The sequence below is a fragment of the Podarcis bocagei genome, assembly GCF_964188305.1.
Source record: "Podarcis bocagei genome assembly, chromosome: 17".
Classification (NCBI taxonomy): Eukaryota; Metazoa; Chordata; class Lepidosauria; order Squamata; family Lacertidae; genus Podarcis; species Podarcis bocagei.
This window is the reverse complement of record NC_138143.1, coordinates 4,023,214-4,046,955: the sequence shown is the minus strand read 5'-3', so window position 1 is coordinate 4,046,955 and position 23,742 is coordinate 4,023,214. Positions and strand designations below refer to the sequence as shown.

Genomic DNA, 23,742 nt, shown 5'->3' with positions numbered 1-23,742 from the left:
GAATGAAAAGAAAGGAAAAATACATTATTACCATACATTAATATACAGATATGTATATTCTTATTCAGATCTGTGGACATAAAGCTCACACATTCCCCAAACAATTTTGTTTTTATTCACTATCACACATTATGCTTGTTCACAATGATGTATGCACAATTTTTCTGTATCTTTTCTACTTCTTGAAATATTTTTTAAAGTTACAGTAAAACCATTACCATCTATATTTGCATCATCAAGTTGAATCCAACATTTTATCCTATATGAAAGCACTTTTTAAGAAAAAAATCAAGGAGAGATTATGGGAATTTGCATGGATGCAATAAAAAAAAAAAAAGGTTTGGAGGCAACTGGACAACACTGTATTTGAAGAGACCAGAAAGGCCGCACCCAGAGTAGATCACAATTCTAGGGTTATATGTGTGATAAGTTGCCAAACATAGGCACTACAAAAACCAGCAGAACAATTGGAAAATGTTGGCACTGGAATTAGAACTGTAAAAAATTGTACTTTTTTGTTTTTTAAAAATCTCAAAAACGACTTTAAAGAAACAACTCCATATTTGAAACTATTAACTTGCAAGTTCTGGTTCCCAAAGGGACAGAGATATGTATTGACATGTTAAAATGAAATACCTGTGTTTGACTACTCAGAAGGCAATCCTGATAGGCTCTTTGCGGACTCTTCTACTTATGTATGTTTCTTATACATACTTATAAACGTAGCATACAATAAAAAAATGGAAGGGGATATTACCCAGAATGTGAACTTACAAGACAGATAGTTGTCTTGCTGTTTAGCAGTTGTGCACAAGTCTGATACATGCATACATGCATTGAAAAACAAAGGGGAAGGAGGGCAAGTCTAGTAAGGCCCCACCCCATATTGAGAAAGGCAGTAACCCACTTTTTGGGGTGTAAAAAATGTGGGGGGTTCAGTACAATAAGGTTAAAAACAATAGCACAATTTTAGCATTAACTTGGAATGGTGACTTCAAATATTCCTGCATTAACTTGGAATGGTGACTTCAAATATTTCTGCAAAACTTTTGCCAGACTTTGGTGGCGGTTTGGAGTGAATCAGACAACACTGGCTTTTGGGTTGACCCCATGACCCCCAGGTTTGAGGATCTATTGCTCTGTTCGTGGGGTTTCAAAACACAGGATTTTCGCTGCAAAACTTTTCCCAAACTTTGGTGCCAGTTTGAGGTGAATCAGACGACATTGGGGTTTTAGGTGTTAACTACAAACCCCAGTTTGATGTATCAATTTGTGGCGCGCTGCAAAACACAAGATTTTTGCTGCAAAACAGTTGCAAAACTTTAGCACCATTTTCAAGGGGATCCCAGATTTTGAGGTTCGCAGTCTTAAAGTGGTTGCTAATAAATGTTACAAGATACAAAGTAACATTTTGCTTTTAAACAAGCTAGCAATGCGGCCCCATTTTCCTTAAGTCCTTAACTCACTTCAATACTTTCCTTGCTCTGCTCCCAGAGAGAGATCCTAAGGAACTTACTTGTTCACCATCTCAGGTTTCAGATTCCTGCTGCGAGAGATTGCAGCTCAGTTTCCAGGATGAGTCACCAATTAGCCTAAAGGCTGAAACAAACATCCAACCTCTTTTGCCTCATTTGCCAGAGTGAAACCAGCTGCGCCAAATACAAACTTTTCTGCTTTTCATTTTAAATACAGTGCATATAAACATTGCATTTTATGCGCATTAAATCTTACATCTTTAACATGGGGAAGGTTGTTGAGCCCGTGGTGGCTAGTCAGTTCAGATATGACTGGGGGGAAAGGAAAGGATTGTGCTCCAGATTCAGAACCGAAAAAGCCTTGGCACGTTGGCCAATGACCTTTGAGTAACTCCTGCCTTTCCATGCTGTTCTGGGAAACCAACGCTGTGCAATCACCTTCCAAGAAGGCTGGCAGCTCAAGGTGGCATGCCTGGTTCTCTTCCCTCCCCGTTTATCCTCATAATAACCCTGTGAGGCAGGCTAGGCCAGGCATAGGCAAACTCGGACCTCCAGATGTTTTGGGACTACAATTTCCATCATCCCTGACCACTGGTCCTGTTAGCTAGGGATCATGGGAGTTGTAGGCCAAAAACATCTGGAGGACAGAGTTTGCCTATGTCTGGGCTAGGCTGAGAGACTGTGACTTGCCCAAGGGTCAGCCAGAGAGATTCATGGCTGGGTTTGAACCCTGGTCTCGGGTGGTTAAAAACAAAACCCCAAATATGTGTGTGGGATTGAGTTGGGACCTTCACTGTCCCTTCAAGAATGATTCCTGCTGGAGGCTGTGTAATAGGAATTTTGAGGTCTTAGATATATGGTAATGTTCATAAGTATACCAACCAAGCACAGGAAGACCGACCTGAAACCATTTTGATTCCCAAACTGAGCAAATGATTTCTCTGCAAGGTCAAAGTGGGAAACCTCCCCATTGTCTCTTTCCTCACAAATCCTGTCTTAAGAACACATTTAAGATGTTAATAGTGTTACCAGAAAAATCCGAGGGCTCCCTTGGACAAAAACAAAGACACCAACCAGGATAACTTGGAGCAAAACAGCAGCCTGTAGGCTTGGCCTTTATTGAACTGTTGCAACAGGGTGTTCCCCTCACTTGCAGGAGAGAGGAAAGACACAGAAAAATGGTGTGCAAGGACTTATAAAGACTTTTGAAATTCCCACCCTGTAGATCAAGCCCACCCCCAGAAACATCATGAATACATCACAGAAAGGAGGGGTTGAGGGAAGAGTTGTGGTGGTAACCTGAGTGTCTTGTCACCTGGCTGGTTCCCTTCTCCCCCTCCCCATAAGTCATTTTCAGAAGACAAAAGGTAGTCGCAGTTTCCTGCCCCCTGAGGGGGAATCCAATCACTGTTCTTTTGTTATAGTCCGTGTTGAATCCACTCGTGTATGCAGTCCGTTGTGTTGTTGATGGTCTTCTGTCTGAGACCATCAGGGCTGGCATAGCAACTGGGCAGGGCTCCTGTGTATGTACTGGTATGTTCAAGGATTATGGTGGCCTGTATCAAACCTTCTCCATTTTGTAGTCCTTCCTTCATGGAGTAAAATAAAAGTGGAACAGTGCAAATCCGATGTATGGTTGCTTTTCTATGAATTTATCACAGAAGCGTAGCGTATGCAGTGTGTGAGTGTGAGTGAAGTTTGTACAAACTGAATGATTGGGGGGGTGTTCCTGCTACAATAGGGTGTGAGCCTGTGACCTGGCCAGGAACTAAGTATTTATCATTACAAAAGACTGGCCAGGATTCCCAGGCAATCCAATCAAGTAAGCAGGGTAGCCAATCAAGTAACCTGCCAGACAGGAGATAAAACAACGAGAGGAGAAAAACAACATTCAAATATCTGTTTTAGACTGCCTTTTCTGTGATGTAGGTATGATGTTTCTGGGGGGCAATTTCAAAAGTCTATATAAGACCTTGCATGCCATTGTTCTGGGTTCCTCCTCCCTCCAGCGTGTAAAGATCAGGCTTACGAGCTGCTTTGCTTCTCAAAATTCTCTGGTTGGCCTCTGCTATTTTCTCCTATCAATAGGGAGCCTAAGTTAGGACTCTGTATGGGCTCTTGGATACCCCATTAGGGGGAAAGGGCAGGTTTTCTTTACAACAGAAAGAATGATTCCTGCTGGAGGCTGCGAGACTCAAGCTCGCCTTGGGCCACGTCTGCCACACGAATGGCAGTTTCTTCTCCCTGCGAGTTTTGAGCCCCTCTCCTGGAGGAACACGGCTTTTCTTGAAATTGCTTGCATGTTTTTAATAGACAGGACCGATTGAAAGCATGCAGATTCAAATCTATTTAAATTCGACCGACGTTTGCTTGTATCGTGCTGTTGCTTTCCACGTTTTGAGCTGTTCTTATATTATCTGCAAGCCACCTCGAGTGAGTCCCCGCGAGCGAAAAGGCGGAGTGTGAATAAATTCATAATAAAAACTAGCAGGGAAGCCACAAGGGTTCAGCCGACGTCTACTTTTCCCTGGTGGGGGAGGGTATGTGTATGAATTTCAAAACTGAACCATAAAAAACCACAACGAACAATGAGAGAACATACAACACGACGGAAACAACAACACAAAACTTCAGTGTTTGTGAGGTGCGGGTGTGTAGGGGATGAGGCGTTCCGGAGGGGCAAAGCCATTTTCAGCCTCCCCCCCCCCCGTCCCCGGCCGGCTTGGTACAGCTCAGAAAGTTATGATTCCCCTGACGCGGCCGCCCCGCCTCCTCCCCCTGCCCTTGCTTCCAATCAGCTTCGAGGCTCCCCGGTCCGCGGCGAATAGGAGCGGAGCGGAGGCGGCGCCTTGTGCTCGGCGGGAAAATGGCGATGGCTGCTGCTGCTGCTGCGCTTTTCGGGCGCTTGAAGGTATTCGGGGCGGGTCCTCGGGGCAGAGGCCTCGCCAGGCAGAGAGCGAGGCGGCGGCGGCGGCCGGAGCCTCCCTCCTAAGTGCGGGGATGGGCCTCGTGGGACGCATTAAGACCCTCAGAAACAGATTAGTGTTTCTGCGAAGAGGCTGAGCGACGCCCAGGGACTGGCCCTCCGCGCAGGGGTCTTGGAGGCACAAATAAGCCGGCTGGCTGCAAAACGAGAGGGTAACCGTCTCGTGAGCATAGTAGGACACGTGTAAGCCATGCCAGCAAAGGCTCGAATTCGGTGCGGGCAGATCTTGGGCTGAGGAAATCCTGAAGGATCCTGACATCTTCCTATGCAAGGCTGATGTCTGGGAACTTGTTTGATGCATTACTGCATTTTAATATTTGGTTGGAAGCCGCCCAGAGTGGCTGGGGAAGCCCAGACGGATGGGTGGGGTAGAAATAATAAATTATTAGTAGTAGTATATTCTGGCAAACGAGACCTGCCTGCCTGCTCTGCTTGGTTGATACAAGACTGACTTTGGTAACATGCACAAGATTCTTTGAACGCTTGCAATCCTGTATGTTTGCTGAGTATTATCACTTGGAGTTTAAAATCGTTTCTTTCTTCAGTGAGCGCATATGAAGGTGGGGAAATGAGCACTGCACTGCTTAAAGAGAATTGTAGGGTGTTGCAGATTGTGAGTGGAGCGTACCTGTACCTGTACCTGTCCCTGTCCCTGTTTGTTCTTGCCCTCATACAGGAACTGGGCTGCCCTGCACTAGATGGTGTCTACCTGTCAGAGGCTAAAGACATACAGAAGTTGCTATGCGCTCCCTCCCCGCATCGCCTGGACATACTGGAATGGATTTGTGGCAGGTGACAGCCATCACCGTTCAATCCTTATTTCTTTAGTATTTGCCCCTCTCTTCCTACTTCTAGACAAATGATTCTCAAACATTTTCTCTGGGCCACACTTTCAGAATAAAAATTTGCTTGCACCACACTAAATTTGTCATTGATAAGAAATGCATTGGCAAACAAAAAGAAACAACTCCTAGCACTAGTTGATTTATATTATAGAACACAACTACTTTATTATATGACCACAGGGCATTCAGAAAATATAAAACAAATCTTTTGATTCTATACTACACTGAAATATTTAAATGCTTCTTTGATTGTCCTTGAACCTTACCCATCACACTTTGCATCCTCTCCTGACACACCCTTTTTTTTAAAAAAAAAAATATTAACAGGCCAATCACATCACATTATCCATATCACATTAATTCCAAATTATACAGCCAAATTTTAAATTTTGTTGGGGGTGCCCATACATCAAGCTCAGCTCAAGTCCAAAACAGCATCACTTATCTTACTGCTTTAATTAGACAGTTCTGTCCAGTTTGATCCGGATAGTCCTTTATTACTTCTTTTCTCTTCTTGTTGTTATCATAAATTCCTTTCTTTGCGATCTCTGATGATTTTCACAAGCAGGTTAAAAGCTGGCATTCTACGTGGATTTTGTACTCTTCCAAAAATCATATTGATCAGGGACAGCCTCTGTATAACGTTTCTATAAACAAAATTAATCTCTGATCTGTCCTTTATTTTTTCTCAGGCTTACCAAATAAATCAAATGAGTCTGGGGGTTCTGTCAGGTCAAACTTACATTCCAGCATTCCTTTTCATTCGAACAATCCTGATTCTCCTCCCCCTGTCCTTCTTCCTCCGGCAAACCGGTCTTGGCGAGACGCCATTTTTTAACTGCGTCATAAAAATTTTCCTCTTTTCTCACCGTTCTCCAGTCTTCTTTCCTGTTATACTCATCCCACATAGTTCTTAAAATCCTGCCTGTGATTCATAAAAACACGGCGATCTTGTTTCTATCTGGGGTGAAGTTATTAATGTCACATCATGCAGAGAAAAAAAGAGTTTTTTCCTCCACCCCCCCTTCGTTCCAAACATACAGTCTCCTTATGGTAATTCATCAGAAGATTTACTTATCCGTCCGTCACTCCTGGTCGCAGAGATCCATTAATCAGCAGTCTTATCAGTCGAGCTTTACTTGATGTATGTGCTTTCAGCTTCATTTCCAAACGTATGTTTCCAGTTATAATTCCAAGCTGAAGCAACCAGCACGCACTGATTGGAATCGGCGTCAGGAAGATCTGACTTCACCGAGGGCCTGTGCCAAGTGTTTGGCACCCCCATCACTCGTTTCAGGGGGTGCATTGTGAACACCGCTGGCAGGACAGTGTCCCCCCGCATCCTGGGGGGATTAGGAAGGCTGCATACTTCCCATAGCAGCCCCTTAGTACCTCGTATGGGTCAGAGAGATGTTATTGTCGGCCATCTTCCAACGTGCCACCTGGTGGCCCCTCCTCCTGACACAGCCTATGAGAAGCCTTGTGCTAGGACAGCTTCCCTGAGCAATGCTTGGCTCCTAATGGGAATCTATAGCTTGAAGCAAACACAGCTTTTGTTCTTCATTTACTTATCTAAGACCACTTTTGCAGCTAGGCCAAAGTACAAGGTCTGACAGCCCAGTACCCCCAAAATGACCACACAGAGAGCAGCAGATAGTGAGGGCAGCCCTGAACAGGCTTGGCATTGGCTGGGCTCACTGGGGCTGATGACTAGTCAGCCATTCTTGTTTTTTAAGACCTCTTATAGGTGGAGGACAGACATGTACATGGTTACAGGTACACCTTTTATTTTTGCTTTAAAATATACAATGTTCTCTATTTCTACTACAAAACGGTGTTTAACATAAGTTAGCAGAATCGTGATAGTACTGTGATTGTGATAATACCATGACTTGAGTGAGTTTTAATGCACTATACTATACCATTCTGTACTGTCAACTGTCAGGAGCAGGTCAGCAATAAAACACCTGGTGTTCCTAGTCAACTCTTTATTCAAAGAAACCAAAACAGCTCAGGCCTAGTTATCAGAGCCACTCTTCCCAGTAGGTCTTGCCTCAATGAGGCAGTTGCGAGGACTGAAGATCTTTGCCTTCCCACTGCTCTCTGCCTCTCCCCCAGCAACCTGAACCTCCTCCATCTTGTCTCTTTGCTTTGCCTCTTCCTTCCTCTTTGTGTTCTGGGAGACCAGGGGGAGGAGAGCTGGTCACAGCAGGAGGGGCAGACCCCCTGGCTTCTTCAGCAGCCTGCCTCCGCTTTGCTTCTTGACCTGCTCTCTGCCACAGCCTCTTCCTGCTCACTAAACCGTGTTGCCTCTTCAGCTCCTGACACCTCCTCCTCCAAGTCTTCTCCCTCCTCTCCCGCTGACCCCTCATTGTCATCCCACCACCAATCCCCTGGCTCTGAGCCTTCTTCCCCTGGGGGTTCCCAAGCTGGTGCCCCCCACCACTCCTCTGCTTCCAGCCAGTCGATGACATATAGTATATACTATACTTGCCAAGCAACAACCTACCAGCCACAAGCTGCTGTGCAGCACAGTAACAGCCCGCTTTTCTAGGGAAATGGATCTCTGAGCAACCTGGGAATTTTGTGTAGTTGCTCTTGTCCCTTTGCTGTTGACACTTTTTTCCATACTGTATACCATTCTACTTTCCCTGTCATTATGATTATCCACCAACCCCCATCAAATTGTGAGCAGGGACACGCTTACATACAGTTTTTTTGTTATGAAGGCACTTTAGAAAATCATCATTATCGCCTCTGTCAGTACTGATCTGATTCTGAAAGAATCTTGGAATCAGAGAATTGTAGAGTTGGAAGGGTCCCTTGAGGGTCATCTAGTCCAACCCTCTGCAATGCAGGTATCTTAACTAAAACATTCCTGACCGATTGTCATCTAACCTCTGCTTTAAACCCTCTAAGGAAGGAGAGGCCACCACCTTCTGAGGAAGCCTCTTCCACTGTCAAACAGCTATTACAGCCAGAAAGTTCTTCCTTGTGTTTAGTCAGAATCTCCTCTTTTCTATATAGTTCTGTACTTTTTGCTTTCTCAGTCTTAGTCAGTAGTAGTAGTAGTTTTTAACTGCCCATCTCTCAATAATTAGAATTAATTTGTTATTAGTAGAGGGCTGGAGTAATTTGTCTGGCTTCTCGGGATCAACTGCAGATGTATTGCTGAATCCAAATTTGGAGCAGATATGTGTCCCTTTTGCAGCTCATCAACAATGTTGGAGCAAGACTGTGGCCCTCACTTTGTTTTGTTCTTCCTTGCAGTGTGTCTCCAGCCCACCGAAAGCAGTTGTCATCTCTTGGAGAATCGCAGTCGGATTTGAAGATAAAAGGTACATATTGTGCTTTTGTTGGAAGGAGAAGCATGTAATAATTGTCAGTCAAAGGGATTTGTTGGAACCGTATTGAAATGTGTTTGCCTTTGTGTGTGGGCATGTATGTGTTCAGAGGACCTGCAGGTTACAGGGAGCCTGATGGGGGAAGAGGTGAGGGAGAGTTGCAGTGCATCACTGTGCTTTGTATGCAGGCACAAATTGTATTTGCCTATAATAATAATAATTATTATTATTTATTATTTGTACCCCGCCCATCTGGCTGAGTTTCCCCAGCCACTCTGGGCGGCTTTCAACAAAGATTAAAAATACATTAAAATGTCACGCATTAAAAACTTCCCTTCAGATGTCTTCTAAAAAAACTCTTTCCAAAACTTACCGACTCCTCCTTGACTGGACAGTCAAGGAGGAGGAGGTAACAGTGGCAATGGTGAGGTGGTCCCAGGATTTTGGCCACTCAATAACCATGGCCCAATGGGAAAATTTATGGAAGATCAATTGGAAATTCACAAATTGTTACACGATAAGAGAGAACTTTCAAAAAATGCAACATCGATGGTATCTTAACACCATGGAAGCTTTCAAAAATGTATAAAAATGTATCAAGTAATTGTTGGAGATGCGGAGACTCAGGAACATTCTACCATATGTGGTGGATATGTAGGAAAATACAGGTATTCTGGGAGAGTATACATGCAGAACTGCAAAAAATGCTAAAGATCTCTTTCAATAAAAAACCAGAGACCTACCTCCTGGGAATAACAGATTTGGATATTCCACAAAAGAGGAAGGGTATCTTTTTATATGCAATGGCGGCAGCAAGAGTTTTGATCGCAGCAAAATGGAAGAGTAATGAAATCCCCTCTATTCAAGATTGGATCCAAAAGCTGACAGAATATGCTGAATTAGATGGTTTATCAGAAAAAATAAAGAATAAATCAAAACAGGAATTTGTTTCTAAATGGGAGGTTTTTAAAGAATATATGAAAAATAAATATAGTAGTTTAAATTCTGTTGCAGCATTCAAGGAACTTCAGTAATAGTTGCAAGGTAGATATAAGAAATTAGATTTAATGAGAATAAGTTTAATTATGGAAAAAAATGTGTATTGGCAATAAGTAATATGAATTTGAAGTATGGAATAGACGGGAGGTTGGGTCTTTAGTGTTAAGACCAATAGATGTTTTATTGTTTGCTAAAAATATTAAGTGTCTATGGTTATTTTTGTAATTTGTGTGTAATTTGGTATTTGTGTTTTTTGTTTGTTTGTTTTTCTTGTTGTATAAATAAAAAACTTTTTTTAAAAAAACCTTCCCTTCAGATGTCTTCTAAATGTCAGGTAGTTGTTTATCTCTTTGAGATCTGATGGGAGGGCATTCCACAGGGCGGGCGCCACTACTGAGAAGACCCTCTGCCTGGTTCCCTATAGCTTTGTTTCTTGCAATGAGGGAACCGCCAGAAGGCCCTCGGTGCTGGACCTCAGCGTCCGGGCAGAACAATGGCGGTGGAGACGCTCCTTCAAGTATACTGGGCCGAGGCCATTTGGGGCTTTAAAGGTCAGCACCAACACTTTGAATTGTGCTCGGAAATGTACTGGGAGCCACCAATGTAGGTCTTTCAAGACCAGTGTTATGTGGTCTTGGCGGCCGCCCCCAGTCGCCAGTCTAGCTGCCTGTAATCTCCTTGGGTTTTATTCACAGTAGCACTGAGCAGCATGTCCTGTTGTGCCAGCAAAAATTGTTGCACACTAAGGTCAAGGTCAAGCAATGTTGGGTGTGATTAGCAGATGTTATTCCAACCTGTTATTTGCCCCATCTAAATGCATGGCTAATATTTACTCCTCTGCAAAGGGAATAAAGTGCTAGCATTTGGACTTCCGAGTTAGTGCGATTGGCAAATGGCGGATTCCCTCCGAGCTCCGGAGGGAATCGGCTTCGTGGAAGACGGGTCCTGCCGCCGCGGCGACGCGGGGACCCTCAGAAACCACAGGTGCGGAAGCCTGTGGACCTGGTAACTCGGCGGGCACCATTTGCGCCCTCCCCGACCAGCGAAGAAGCCTTTTTAAAGGCTTCGGAACCGGTGACGGAGAGTGGCGTGGTGCTGTGAGTGGATCGCTTCTTCTACGGAGTGAAGTCGCGAGCCATGGCCGGAGAGCGCTGACTTCTTCCTTGAATATTTGGGCTGCAAAAGTAACAACCCATGAGTAGTACGGAAATTGGACTTAAAATTTTCCTTTTAAATTCGGCACGACCGGGGGATGCGTTAAAAGGAAGTCCGCCCCCCTTTTTGTAGACAATTTAAAGCAAGAACTGGATAACTAAGGTCGAGAGACCACTTCTCTCTTTGTGAGATAAAAGTTATTAATTCCACGATTTGGCACTATAAGTATTTTGCTGGAGGATAAGAACTGATTTTAAGGAGCTGAGGCGCAACCCCCCGGGATCTGGGAGTGATCCGCGAGAGAGCCTGTTGAGAAGGTATAAAGAGTTTGACAGCTGTCAAACGAGCTGTCAAAGTTACAAGAATTTGCCTTCTGTTATTTCTGCTGGTTATTTTTGATACATTTAACTTGAAGCCGTTGAAATTAAAGAAAAAATAAGAACAAAGTAATTAGACTGTTGGAGAAAGAATACTAAGTAACTAGAACCCCTCTAGAGGGGGTTCTGAGACATTGCAATGGCTGCAGATGGAAAGTTACAGGCGGAGTTGGAAAGAATGTTCTTTCTCGTGGGAAAATTACAAGACCAGAGTGTAGCTATGGCTACAGATGTTTTGACTTTGAAATTGAAAGTAAATAATCTCATTGATGGCCCCAAGGACTTGACTCAAGAAAATTCTGCAGTTGAACAAAAAGAGATATGTGTAGACTCAGAGGAGTGGGAAGGAGGAGCTGAAATGTTGCAGGTGAAAAAGGACAACCAGTGGCCTGTAAAAATGGATTACAAAGAAAACAAGACCTGGATGACGAAAATTTGGTTTGAACTTGAGAATGAAGATTGGAGGAATCTCCCCATGGGGAGATCGGAAGACCTATGGATTATAAACTTGATCAAGGTGAAAACTGGAGCTTTTGGGACATTTGGACTTAAAAGGAACAAGAAACATGATTTGGGCTCCACTTTTGAATACGGAGGTCTGGTTGGAAGAAAAATAGACCCCATTGGGACAGAGCTTCTCCGAGATTCGATGTCTATTACAAGAGACTACCAACAAAACCGGCAGAGAGGGACTGAAAGAGATTTAAGGGCCTCGGACGTGAGGGATCCGGGCTGAGAGATGACAGATTGATGGATACTTTTTGAGGATCGAGACCGGGAAAGGGGGGGCGAGAGTTTGGGAATCCAAAGGGTGTATAATTATATGTTGTTTTTTGTTATTTTGTTTTGTAAATAATATTAAAATTGGGAAATTTGTGGAAGGGAAATGGGGTCGTCCTTAGAAAACTGTGTAAAGGATGGGTATTTTGGTATAAATTGAGGTTTATAAGTTAAATTTGGTTAACTAAGAAGAATAGTAAAATATTAATAAGATAAAGGTGGGAGATAAGAACTTGCTGAGTAAACTATTGGAGTTGGGATGCAGGAGGGGGAGGTGTGGGGAAGTCAGGGAAAGTGGTTAAGAAATTAGGGATTTGAAATTATATGTGTTTGTTTTTGTGTTTGTATGTTTGTGTTGTGTATTGTTTGTGTGTGTGTAAATTTTGAAAATTCAAAAAAAAATATTAAAAAATAAATAAAAATAAAGTGATAGCATTTGCGACAGCTATAGAAATGGAAACGAAACCTGCTCCTGATGACCACAGATGGGGGCGAGGCAGCACAGCTCTTCTGTCACTTCTATCCTAGATTCCCACTTGTTTAGCTTGTCCCATAGAACTCCATGGAAACAACTGAAAATCAAGCCAGCCACTGCCTGTATTGCAGACGGAGATGAGAAGCATAACCTCCTCCTGAGCTCTGTTTTTGGTCACACTAGAGTGTAATGGAATGTAGAACTAACTTTATTTACAGATGGCTAGATATATCTGACTAGAACTGGATTCCATCTAGTCTTCTCATTGGATTACAAGGCTAGGAGGAGGATTTCTTAAGCTGCGGGGTTGTGAGTCTTGGAACAGTGCACCCCCCAGAACTCTTAACAAGCAAAAGGAAGGTCTTGCTTAAGGCTGTGTTTTATGTACCAGTTAAACATACCTTCTAGGTAGGACAGAGGAAATGGCCTGGTACTGAGTTGATTCTTTAATTCACCTAGATTAGTACTGTCTTCACTGACTGGCTGTGACTCCCCAGAGTTTCAGACTGTGAAAATTGCCAGCTTTGCCTGCAGATGGTGGGGACTGAGACCTTCTACGTCTTTAGCTGTAAATCAGAATGCACTAATCTGACAACCAATATGCACTTCGGCTTAGGAAGATGTACAAATTAGAAATTTGTGTGAAGTGATTTCAGTTAACTGAAATCAGTTGCTCTCTCCCTTGCAGATTTCTAAATCAGCCTACCCCCTCTCTCTCTTTTTCACTCACTCACACCAAAGTAAGCAAATATAAAGCAAAATGATGGAAGGATGATAGTTCCCTTGTCCTTTTATGTGTGTGTGTGTATATATATATATATATATATATATATATATATATATATATATATATATTATTTCACTGCCACTCAGCACCATCAAATCAATACTTGTGGGCAAGCCTGCAGCCCACTGCAAATGCATAGCAGATCAGCTGCTGCAAGGCTGAAAGCTGAGCTTTCATATCATCTAGAAATGCTTGGGCCTCCTTTCAGAGACTGCCTTTTCTCTCCTAGTCTCAAACTTCATGACATGGTGGAAGATTCAGCCCCATCATTGACCTCTGCCCTTGCCACTTTTATTTCCACCAGGTTCATTTCTAGTATCTGAGCCTAACAGGGAGATAAAATGAGTTCTGGTGATAGACTATGGGGAAGTGAACCCACAGATGTGGGGAGCATCCAGGTCTCTTAACCGTCTCCTGCTGCTCTAAAATCCACCACCAGCACCACCTGCTTCCTCTCTGATTGAGAGGGCTTCTGCCCCTGTTGCCTGTAGCATGAACCTCAGAACAGTCAGCCAAAGGAGGACCATAATTTTCTCCACAGGAAACAAAGGATTCATGGATCAACTAGCATAGTCCTGCAAGCATGCTGAAATGGGGTTTGAATGTAGACTATGTGGTGAAGCAGTTGCAGGAATGATTCTTGGAGACTTCAGTCTCTGGTATCTCCCATTAGCTCCAGATTTGTGAAAGGAAAACCAGAGTAGGAATGCCATGCTAGATTGGCCAATGGTCTGACCTGTGCAAGGGGGCTTCAGGGTGCCAAAAGTGCTTCACAAGCTGCATTGTGGATGGGACTTTGGAGCATATTACTGCTAGGGAAGTTGATGGTTTTTATAAAAAAACAAAACAGGCGCTCCAGACCATATTTAAATCTAGGGGAAAGACATTCATATGAGTGGCTCAAGCTATTTACCTAAAACTTCTTCTGTCCTGACAGCAATGGCAAACTTGGGATATCACCTGATGCTCTGTCGAGCCAATGACTTGGATCTCATTGAGGTAAGCACTGGGGGAATTTCTGCAAAATGAGACTGTCTCTTCATAGACATCTTATTCCATTTCTTAACTGTTCCCTCAGGATCCCCTCCCCTTTTTAAATTTTAAACTGCTGCCCCCTAATTTTGAGACTCCTGCAGCTTGATTTGCTTGCACTGAATGTGGTGAACAGTTGTTCCCCTTCCTGAAATCATTTTAAACTACTTTTGAAAGTTCAAGTTCCAGTATGAAAAAAGACTAAGGGGATAACATATCCACTTCATCCTTTCCTCCTGGCTTTCCTTTTCTAGAGCCTTTGAAATGTGTCTTGTTTTCAGTGACCCTCTGTATACAAGTTGCTGAACATGGGGAGCACATGGTTGTGGGGGTGCCCTGCCCATGGCAGTCTCTGGAGGCCTCTAACAGGGAACAGTTTGGTGCAATGCTGGAGTAGAAGATGGTAGAGCTGGATGAGACTCCAAGGGTCCTCTAGTCCAGGGATAGGCAACCTAAGGCCCGTGGGCCGGATGCCGCCCAATCGCCTTCTCAATCCAGCCCGCAGACGGTCCGGGAATCAGTGTGTTTTTACATGAGTAGAATGTGTCCTTTTATTTAAAATGCATCTCTGGGTTATTTGTGGGGCATAGGAATTCATTCATTATTTTTTTCCAAAATATAATCCAGCCCACTACATGGTCTGAGGGATGGTGGACCAGCCCGTGGCTGGAAAAGGTTGCTGACCCCTGCTCTAGTCCAACGCCCTGCAATGCAGGAATCTCAGCTAAAGCATCCATGACAGATGGCCAGCCAACCTCCCGTGAAAGAGAGCCCACCACCTTCCGAGGGAGTCCATTCCACGCAGACCCTCTGCCTGACCCAGCAGGGCTAGTCTCCAAGTTCTTTCCTCCTTGTAGCACCTACGCTGAATGCCATGCTACAATAGATGGGTACTCCTACTTCCTTTCTCAAAAACCATCTTCCTGTTAAAGGTAAAGGTCCCCTGACAGTTAAGTCCAGTCACAGACGACTCTGGGGTTGCAGTGCTCATCTTGCCTTACTGGCCGAGGGAGCCAGCGTACAGCTTCCAGGTCGTGTGGCCAGCATGACTAAGCCGCCTCTGGCGAACCAGAGCAGCGCACAGAAACGCCGTTTACCTTCCCGCTGGAGCAGTACCTATTTATCTACTTGCACTTTTTGGCGTGCTTTTGAACTGCTAGGTTGGCAGGAGCAGGGACTGAGCAACGGGAGCTCACCCTGTCGCGGGGATTCAAACCGCCGGCCTTCTGATCGGCAAGCCCAAGAGGCTCAGTGGTTTAGACCACAGCACAACCCGCATCCCTGTTCCTGTTAACACAGCTCAAATGACCCCTACTTTTTGTGTTGTATCAATTGCAGTTTTTGTCGTCGTTAATGCTGCCACCCCACCCCCAATAACTGGAGACCTATGTGTTTGTGTGTTGTATTTTTACAGGGAAAGGTCTCTGCGCAGGAGCAGCTCCACTTCCTGGAACAACTAGTGGCTGTGATTCCTGCTCAAGCACTCAGGTGAGAGAGGTTTTTCAAGCACAAAGAGGATTGGAATCTCCCTTGCCTGATGAATCTGATAACTGTTATGCTAGCGGGATCTATTGGATTGATAGCCTTTGTGGGGTATTTAGCTTTACTGTCAATCTTGCTGAGCAGGATTGAATTAGTTGGCAAAGGGTATAGAGTTCTGTGCCTGATAAGATGCTAGCAGATTCTGAAACTTGGATTAAATCAGCACATCACAAGTGTGTCCTTGGCAAGTTAGTCCTGGATATTTTGTGGTCAAATTCCAACTGCTGTGGGTATTTTGTTTTGTTTAAATAGTGGACCAGAGAATGAGGAATTAAATATTTGAGGCAGAGTTGTAGATGGACAAGAGCTGGGGGACTATGGTGAGAATCCTGGACATATCATACATACTGGCAACCCAGCAACAGCCCCTCTCCCTGATTCCTAAGGCCTTCAGCACACCACACTTCTACCAGTCTTTCCCTGTAACCAGGAGGACTAGAAGCATTTCTAGTGCTTGGCTGTAAACACCCAGGGATGCCTTTTGTCAGGCTTCATAAGCAAGGGAGACAAAGAGACCACTCCACAGTGCACAGGAATCAATTTTGAGCTGAATAGGGCTGTAGGGGGAAGTGACCTGCTTTATATGGCACCATAGGGTAGGAGGAGAATAGATGAAGGTAAGGATTTGATGTCTTGAGTGGTGTGGTAAGATTATTTCACAAATTATTAGCTCTAGGGGAGGAAGATTTTGTGGCCTAAAGCAGAGCTCAGGTGCCAGCACTGAACAGGTTGCTTCAGATTGTTTGTAAACTTTTAAGCAGTTCCTCTGAAGAAGCTGGATCAGGTTCCCCTAAAATGTGTTGTGAGCCAGTTTTAGGGTCCAACACGCTTTGAGGCCACTTTCTTCCCTTTGTTTCCTGTGCTCATGCCTCCCCCCTCCTGCCTCAGTATCACGAAGCTGCCCTATTTTGAGCTAAGCACTGGCTGTGGTTTGTGCCATTCAGCCTCTACTAGCCTCCTCCAGAATTCATGGGAGGTCCAGGTACCAAGATGGAGCTCTGAGCCTGTTCTTCCTTTTATTATACCAAAGCAGCATATCCTTCCAATAATATGGTTAAACCACAGCTTTCTTGATTTCTTTGCTCCACTGTTCACCTAAGCAGAGCTAGGAATAGACCAGCCTGATTGATGCCTGATAAGCTGGGATGTGCTGCCATTGTCACCTGTCTGTAGTTCTTACCCCTCCCCTTCCTCTTCCAGCGCAGTGGAATCTTTCCAAGAGATAGGTAGGAAGAATGAGGCATTTATCAAGCAGGTTTTCACCAGCCCTTACCTGCAGAGTGTGCTGAACCCAGAGTGCCATCCCTGGCCTTCGGACATCAAGGGCCTCCTGTTGAGAGAAGATGTGCTGCAGGAAAGGTGAGCTGCTCGGTTTCTGTGCCAATGCCTGCATGCGGAAAAGAGCCCACAAGTTCTTACACTGTGTTTCTAAAGCTAGAATGAGACGAGAGGCCAAACCAGAGAAACACTTGGTTAGTACAGTGGTGCCTCGCAAGACGAAATTAATTCGTTCCGCGAGTTTTTTCGTCTAGCGAATTTTTCATCTTGCAAAGCACGGTGTCGGGAAAGTTTTGGAAAAGCTTCAAAAATCACCAAAAACCTCAAAAAAGGCTACCACACCGCGAGTTGCTCCTCGAAGTCAAGTCGCAACTGTATTAACGGTGTTAAGAAAAAGGAAACAAACTTGCAAAAAACGCAAGACGTTTTCGTCTTGCGAAGCAAGCCCATAGGGAAATTCGTCTTGCGAAGCAGCTCAAAAAACGCAAAACCCTTTCGTCTAGCGAGTTTTTCGTCTTGCGAGGCATTCGTCTTGCGGGGCACCACTGTATAAGCCTGAAGTGGGGATGGAGCCCCCATGAGATGAACTCCCAGGCCTCATGGATCCCCCCATCTCCTTCATTCCCTATTGCCATATCTCCCCTTTGGACACCAGTGGTGGAATCAGGGAGTTGTGATGCCCAACCTCCCTTCCTGTGTCTATCAAGGTCCCTTCTGTCTGTGACTTCTCATGAGGAAACCCTGCTAGAGGCATCAAAGGAGCTGGAAGAGGTGGTGGCAGCTCTACAAGATCTCAGGAAAGAGGTAAGAAGCCTGCAGACTGGTCTGGGTGTCTTCCAGGAAGCAGGGTTGAGTGAAGAAGGGGTTGCTGCTCACCCAGTCACCTGGAACAGCTGGCCCAGCTGTAAGGTGCATCAGTGCTGTCCGTGGCCCCCTATGTTCTGATGGTTCATGGTGGGATGTTGGGAGACTGGCCTTATAGTCTGAAATTCTCTGATTATTTAGATTTTGCTAAGGATATGCTCACTAAGTGCTGAGCCTGCATATTGAACATGACCATAAAGAAGGCAGGAGAGTTGCCGTCCCCTTTCTCATCCCACCACCTGTGTTTCCCTTGGTCCTTGCACTCGCATCTGGACTAAGGCTCTTTTTGGGAAAGGCTTAACAGTGCTGGGTTTTTTGCCCTGCAGCGAAGGAAGGTGGGGCACAATATTATTTGTACCCTACCCATCTGACTGCGTTGCCCCAGCTTCCTCTAACCGTCACAAACCTCTGCCTTTTCAGTGTTCCTTCCTGCATGGGGATCCGGCTGGTGCAGATGGAGCCTCTGTCCAGGCCACAGCTCTGCAGACCCTCAGACTGATGGCTTCCGATTTCAGCCAGCTGCTTGTGGCCTTCAGCCAGGTGTATGAGCGCCAACTGCAGCAGCATTGTGAGCGCCCGGCTCCTGTGCTGAGCTGCCTTGGCCCCCTTGTCCAAGAGGTCCACCTTGGCCTGCAACTCTGTGTGCAGGTGAGACTGGAGGTGGGTGGCGGGTGGCAAGGAAGGAGCTCAAGGGTGAGCAGTCAGGTGCCCATAATATAGGGAAGCAGTTTTTAGTTCTCAAATGATGCCCAATGGCTCCGATATTTAGAGAAATGGAGTGGGGTAGTAATAATACAAATAGCTAAAGCATGTCACAATTCGTTTCCTAGCAATCACCCCGCTGTTTCCCCAGGGCTTTTGTACCTTTCCTAGGTCTAGTGTCCTAGACCTGGGTCTAAGTTGTACCACTTCAGCCTGCAGGTAGGGGCTCACGTAATGGACTGCTTTCTGCGTGAAATTAACCCTAGATGAGTATGTGAGTTAGAAGGCTGGTTAGATGATGTTGGGGCAGGTCTTTCCTCCACCCCAACTCACCTGAAATCCTGGAATCTGAAACACAATATTAGACTGTTACTGGTTATTAGGACACCAGGCTAGTGAGATGATGCGGCTGATCAGGCTCTTTGGTTTCATCAATGCTTCTACCTCCAGGAGTTGCAGGCTTTGCTCCAGGTTAAAGAAACTTCAGAGTGCATCGCGAACACCGTGAAACAGAAGGAGCAGGGGAAGAGGTTTTGGAGCGGCAATGCCAAAGCCACACTGTGTGAGTACTGTGCCCAAGAGGAGATGGTTTATTGGTGCATATTATTATTACTATTATATAGATATATAGACTGCTTCACAGCATAAAGCCACTGAAGAGGTGTACACAGTAAAAACAGAATAAAATGCAGAAACTCAAGCTCTCTAGGAACCATGAAGTGGATCCAACAAGTTCTTAATATGCCTGCATGCTTGGTTGTCCCTGCCGCCCTTGGCACAGAGCCTTGCCTATATAGCATTCCAGTCTTCTCCTGCAGGTTGGAATGGCTCCCAGCTGCAGTGCTAATAGAGAAACTCCATTGCTGCTTAAATCCAAGGAGAGTGTGGAGATGTGATTTGTGACTGGGATGCTTTCTGAGCTCACGTTCCTTCCATTCTAGTCTAATCCTGTGAAAAAAGATCTAACTCTTTCAGGAAGTTTGCATTTTGGGGGAGCTAAAAATCTACCTTTAGAGCTACAAGGAAGAAGGCTCCGGTGCACAGTGTACTGGCCAGGTAGTGGCATCCAGCAGTTGGGTCAGTCAGTTCCTTTATGCCCCTTCTAAGCATAGCCTAGCAGTTTCCATAGCAGCAGAGGAACAACAAGAAGCGAGAGGCTGTCTGGCTCAAAAGGGAAAGGGAAAAAAGCCAAGGACTTCAGGACCCCAGTGCCTTTTGTAGTCACTACCATAACTAGCCAGTGTTTTACTTTTCCAGCTTCAAAACTTGAAGAGTTGCAACAGAAGTACAAGGCTATCCATGCAGCACTCAAGAAGTGCCAACAACCCTGAGTTCTAGTCGTCTGCAAATTGTAGGATATTATGGAGGAAAAGACTTGCCTTTTGCTTTCCTAAATTTAAATATATTTTTCTGTATATATTATTTTGTGAGAATAAAGAGCATGTTTGTACTTTTGTCCTTATTTCATTGGGATGAGGGAACACTTTCTCCATGGTCTTCTGGACTGTTGTTCAGGTGCAGTTTAGATTTCTGTAATACTTTTTTTTTTTTTAACAGCCCAAGTTGAAACTCTCATCTTAGCTACTGGCTTTCCAACATTTTTTCTGGTTTTTAGTTTAACTCCTATTGAGATGAACGAGCAACTCTCATCTGCTGCCCCTGCATCTTCTTGTTATCAAAAGGACAATAGGTTTAGTTTCCACTTCTGTCATTTAAGCACCATGTTAGCTCCCTCTTTGTGACTTCTTTAGTCATTAGCTTTTGCCTGTCACCTAGCTGGTTGATCTGGCCTTGCTGTGTTGGAAAGAATTAAATTCATCTCTAAATCATGTTGGACAGGCTTGTTCACAGCTTCATAAACCAATAAGCCAGAGTTCCCGATTATGTCTGAACAGGAGAACTCTGGCTTAATCCCAGGCTCTGCAGGCAGAAGCCAGCAGGCGACAGGGGACAAGTGAGGAATACATGGCTATGATACCCTGATGTTATAAACAATGGTACAGACATAATATGAGCTATTAACCATTGTTAGGTAATTTAGCTGGTGCATGCAGATGGAGCGGATTGAGGCTGATGGAAGTCATAGGGCAAAACATCTAGAGGGCACCAGGTTGGCAAAAGCTGGTGTAGATTAGCAGGAAAGCTAATATGTCTCATTTCAAGCTTGTTTATAAAGAATAGAAGCGGGCCTTTTTTTCCAGCCAGAATTCACCAGAACCCAGTTCCTGCACCTCTCAGGTGGGCGCCATTGCCATTGTAAGAGAACAAGGGAGGCGTTCATGGTGAGTTCCAGCACCGCTTTTTCTAGAAAAATAGCACTGAATAGAAGCGTTTCCATTTTCTGCCAATGATAAGATGAAACATCGTACATTCTCCTGACTGTTTTTAAGACTGTTCTCCGTTGCTTCCAAGGCAAGAGTGCTGCTCTATAAAGATCTCACTTCAAAGGTTTCCAAAATATCTTTTTCCCTGTTCACCATTAATGGTCATCAGCTTGTTGATAAAATCTGTTGAGTCATACACCCAGGATTTGATGTTGGGTAGGAAAACCTTAAGTGGAGCACAGACTAAGGAGAGTGGCTCTAAGCTGTTTGCTTGATGCAATTGGTTGTCCTGGAGGTAAAAAGCTAGTCTTCAGTAAACCATCAGCGGTCCTTGGGTATTATGTTTATATAAAATTTGTATTGATGGATGGCTATATTCTGTTGCCAAGTTGTTTTCCAAAAAATTATTCCAATCCTGGAGTGGGCTAGACTCTCCTACACACTAGCAGAGTAACTTCTTATGGCCAGCAAAACTTTCAGAAGTTCCCAGGGGACATATTTGTGCTGCTGTAAATGTGTGTGCATCTTCCTAGCAGTAGAAAATGTAACATATGAAGTGGCCCTTATACAAGTTCTTTTCCATGCTATCTTCAAAGCTAGATAATTGGACCAGTCTCACTTCACAACAAGACCCCCCCCCCTTGGCCTTGCTAATGTGCAGCTAGCTCACGCCACTTATTTTATTTTATTTATTTATTTATTTAGCAACAGTCCCCAGTAAGCAGTAGCTGTTATACACAGTTTCTGCTCATTCCAGATCTATAGTAGTTTAAAGCATTGAGCTCTCCTTTCTCCCTCCCTCCCTGGGGAATTAAAAGTTGTGTCAAGTGGGAAGCTGGTCGTGGCAGTAGCTGGGAATCTCTGAACTCAGCACACCCCGCACACTGGCATGGAGCTGGTGCAACTCTCGCTCTGTGAAGATGTGGCCAATCTGACCATAAATTGCAAAAGGGGGTGCAGTTGATCACCTCGCACGTAGCGGGTTTGACTGAATGACCTTTGGGGGTCCCTTCCAATTCTACAGTTCTATGAATTGCTCAGTCAGGAGGTAAGCCCTGCATTGTGCTTGTACAGTGGTACCTCAGGTTACATACGCTTCAGGTTACATACGCTTCAGGTTACACACTGCTAACCCAGAAATAGTGCTTCAGGTTAAGAACTTTGCTTCAGGATAAGAACAGAAATCGGGCTCTGGCAGCGCGGCGGCAGCAGGAGGCCCCATTAGCTAAAGTGGTGCTTCAGGTTAAGAAGAGTTTCAGGTTAGAAAAGCATTGTTTAATGTTTGGATAAGATATAAGGACTTGTTAGAAAAGAAAACCCCAAGATGGTTGTCACCAATGGAAGCGAAGGCACAGAAAAAACTCAATATGGAGGCCAAATGGCCGAAATATTGGGAAATTCTGGAACAAGAGGGAGACAGAATAAAACTGCAGATCTTTGAAAAATTAAAAAACAAAGTGCGAGATTGGCTCCATTATTACCAAATAATGGAGGCATATAATTTGGATAAAAAACTTGGCTTCCAGGTGGAAAAATAAAATTGGAAACAGAATTGTTAGAACCCAAAATTAAGAACTTATCAAGAATGTATAACTTGCTGTTGAAATGGAACACTCAGGATGAAACGGTGAAATCTGTTATGATTAAATGGGCACAAGATGTTGGACATAACATCATGATGGCTGACTGGGAACAGTTATGGACCACACAGGTACAGTGGTGCCTCGCAAGACGAAATTAATCCATTCCGCGAGTCTCTTCGTCTTGCGGTTTTTTCATCTTGCGAAGCATGGCTATTAGCGGCTTAGCGGCTATTAGCGGCTATTAACGGCTTAGCAGCTTTAAGAAAAAGGAAACAAACTCGCAAGAACTCGCAAGACGTTTCGTCTTGCAAAGCAAGCCCATAGGGAAATTTGTCTTGCGGAACGATTCAAAAAATGGAAAACTCTTTTGTCTTGCACGTTTTTCGTCTTGCGAGGCATTCGTCTTACGGGGCACCACTTGTCAGGGAACTGCCATCGGAAGGAAGGGAGGTGAAAGGGCTCACACAGGTTGGGAGAGACTCAGCAGCTGAAGAGGGAACCAGTAGGGGGAGAGGAGGTGAGCTGAGGGAAAGTGAGCTGGAGGGATGGCTCGGAGACACTTCCAGCGAAAACAGTGGGGAGGTTTCAGGACCTCCTGTAGGGACACCCACTCCTCGCCGGAAATTGTCACGCAGAGAGTCCAGAAGACGTGTTTCCGTTAAGGAGCTTTTATGTTGGAAGCGATTCCAAAAGCAACCACTGTCGGAATCTGCCAGCGACTGAAGGAGCCATGTTTAAGGGGCTCCGTTACAGACAGAGGTTTGCAAACTTGACCAAACTCTGAGGGACTTGGATTTTACGCACAAGCAGCTCATCGTCCCATCACACCACTGTATGAAGTTTACGGCATGTAATGCCTTAAGAGAGAATTTAATGAAAATGATTTATAGGTGGTATGTGACACCAGTCAAGCTTGCAAAAATTTACCATTTGCCCGATAATAAATGTTGGAAATGTAATGAGATTGAAGGTCCATTCTTTCACCTTTGGTGGATGTGCCCAAGGATTAAGACATTCTGGGAGATGATCTATAATGAAATGAAAAAGGTATTTAAATATACCTTTCTGAAGAAACCAGAGGCCTTTCTCCTGGGCATGGTCAGCCAATTGGTGACAAAGAAGGATAGAAGTTTATGTATGCTACAACAGCAGCAAGAATACTTATCGCAAAGTATTGGAAGACACAAGATTTAC

The 23,742-nt window shown here is 44.6% G+C and overlaps 1 protein-coding gene across 1 annotated transcript; it reads left to right on the top strand.

The window, feature by feature from the left end:
• Positions 1 to 4,326: 4,326 nt before the first annotated feature.
• On the top strand, positions 4,327 to 20,091 carry HAUS7 (HAUS augmin like complex subunit 7). The gene is made up of 10 exons (XM_081177225.1): positions 4,327 to 4,386; positions 5,138 to 5,253; positions 8,577 to 8,644; positions 14,161 to 14,222; positions 15,670 to 15,743; positions 16,998 to 17,156; positions 17,783 to 17,879; positions 18,360 to 18,587; positions 19,092 to 19,203; positions 19,899 to 20,091. The coding sequence occupies exons 1-10, from the start codon at positions 4,342 to 4,344 to the stop codon at positions 19,970 to 19,972; spliced, it is 1,035 nt and encodes a 344-aa protein (XP_081033351.1). The 5' UTR covers positions 4,327 to 4,341; the 3' UTR covers positions 19,973 to 20,091.
• Positions 20,092 to 23,742: the final 3,651 nt, after the last annotated feature.

Bases quoted from the DNA above. Each gene is read 5' to 3' on its own strand.
- HAUS7 (XM_081177225.1), top strand. From the start codon at position 4,342: ATGGCGATGGCTGCTGCTGCTGCTGCGCTTTTCGGGCGCTTGAAG. The intron at 5,254-8,576 runs GTGACAGCCATC...TCTTCCTTGCAG, and splicing joins CTGGAATGGATTTGTGGCAG to TGTGTCTCCAGCCCACCGAA. The intron at 14,223-15,669 runs GTAAGCACTGGG...GTATTTTTACAG, and splicing joins ATGACTTGGATCTCATTGAG to GGAAAGGTCTCTGCGCAGGA.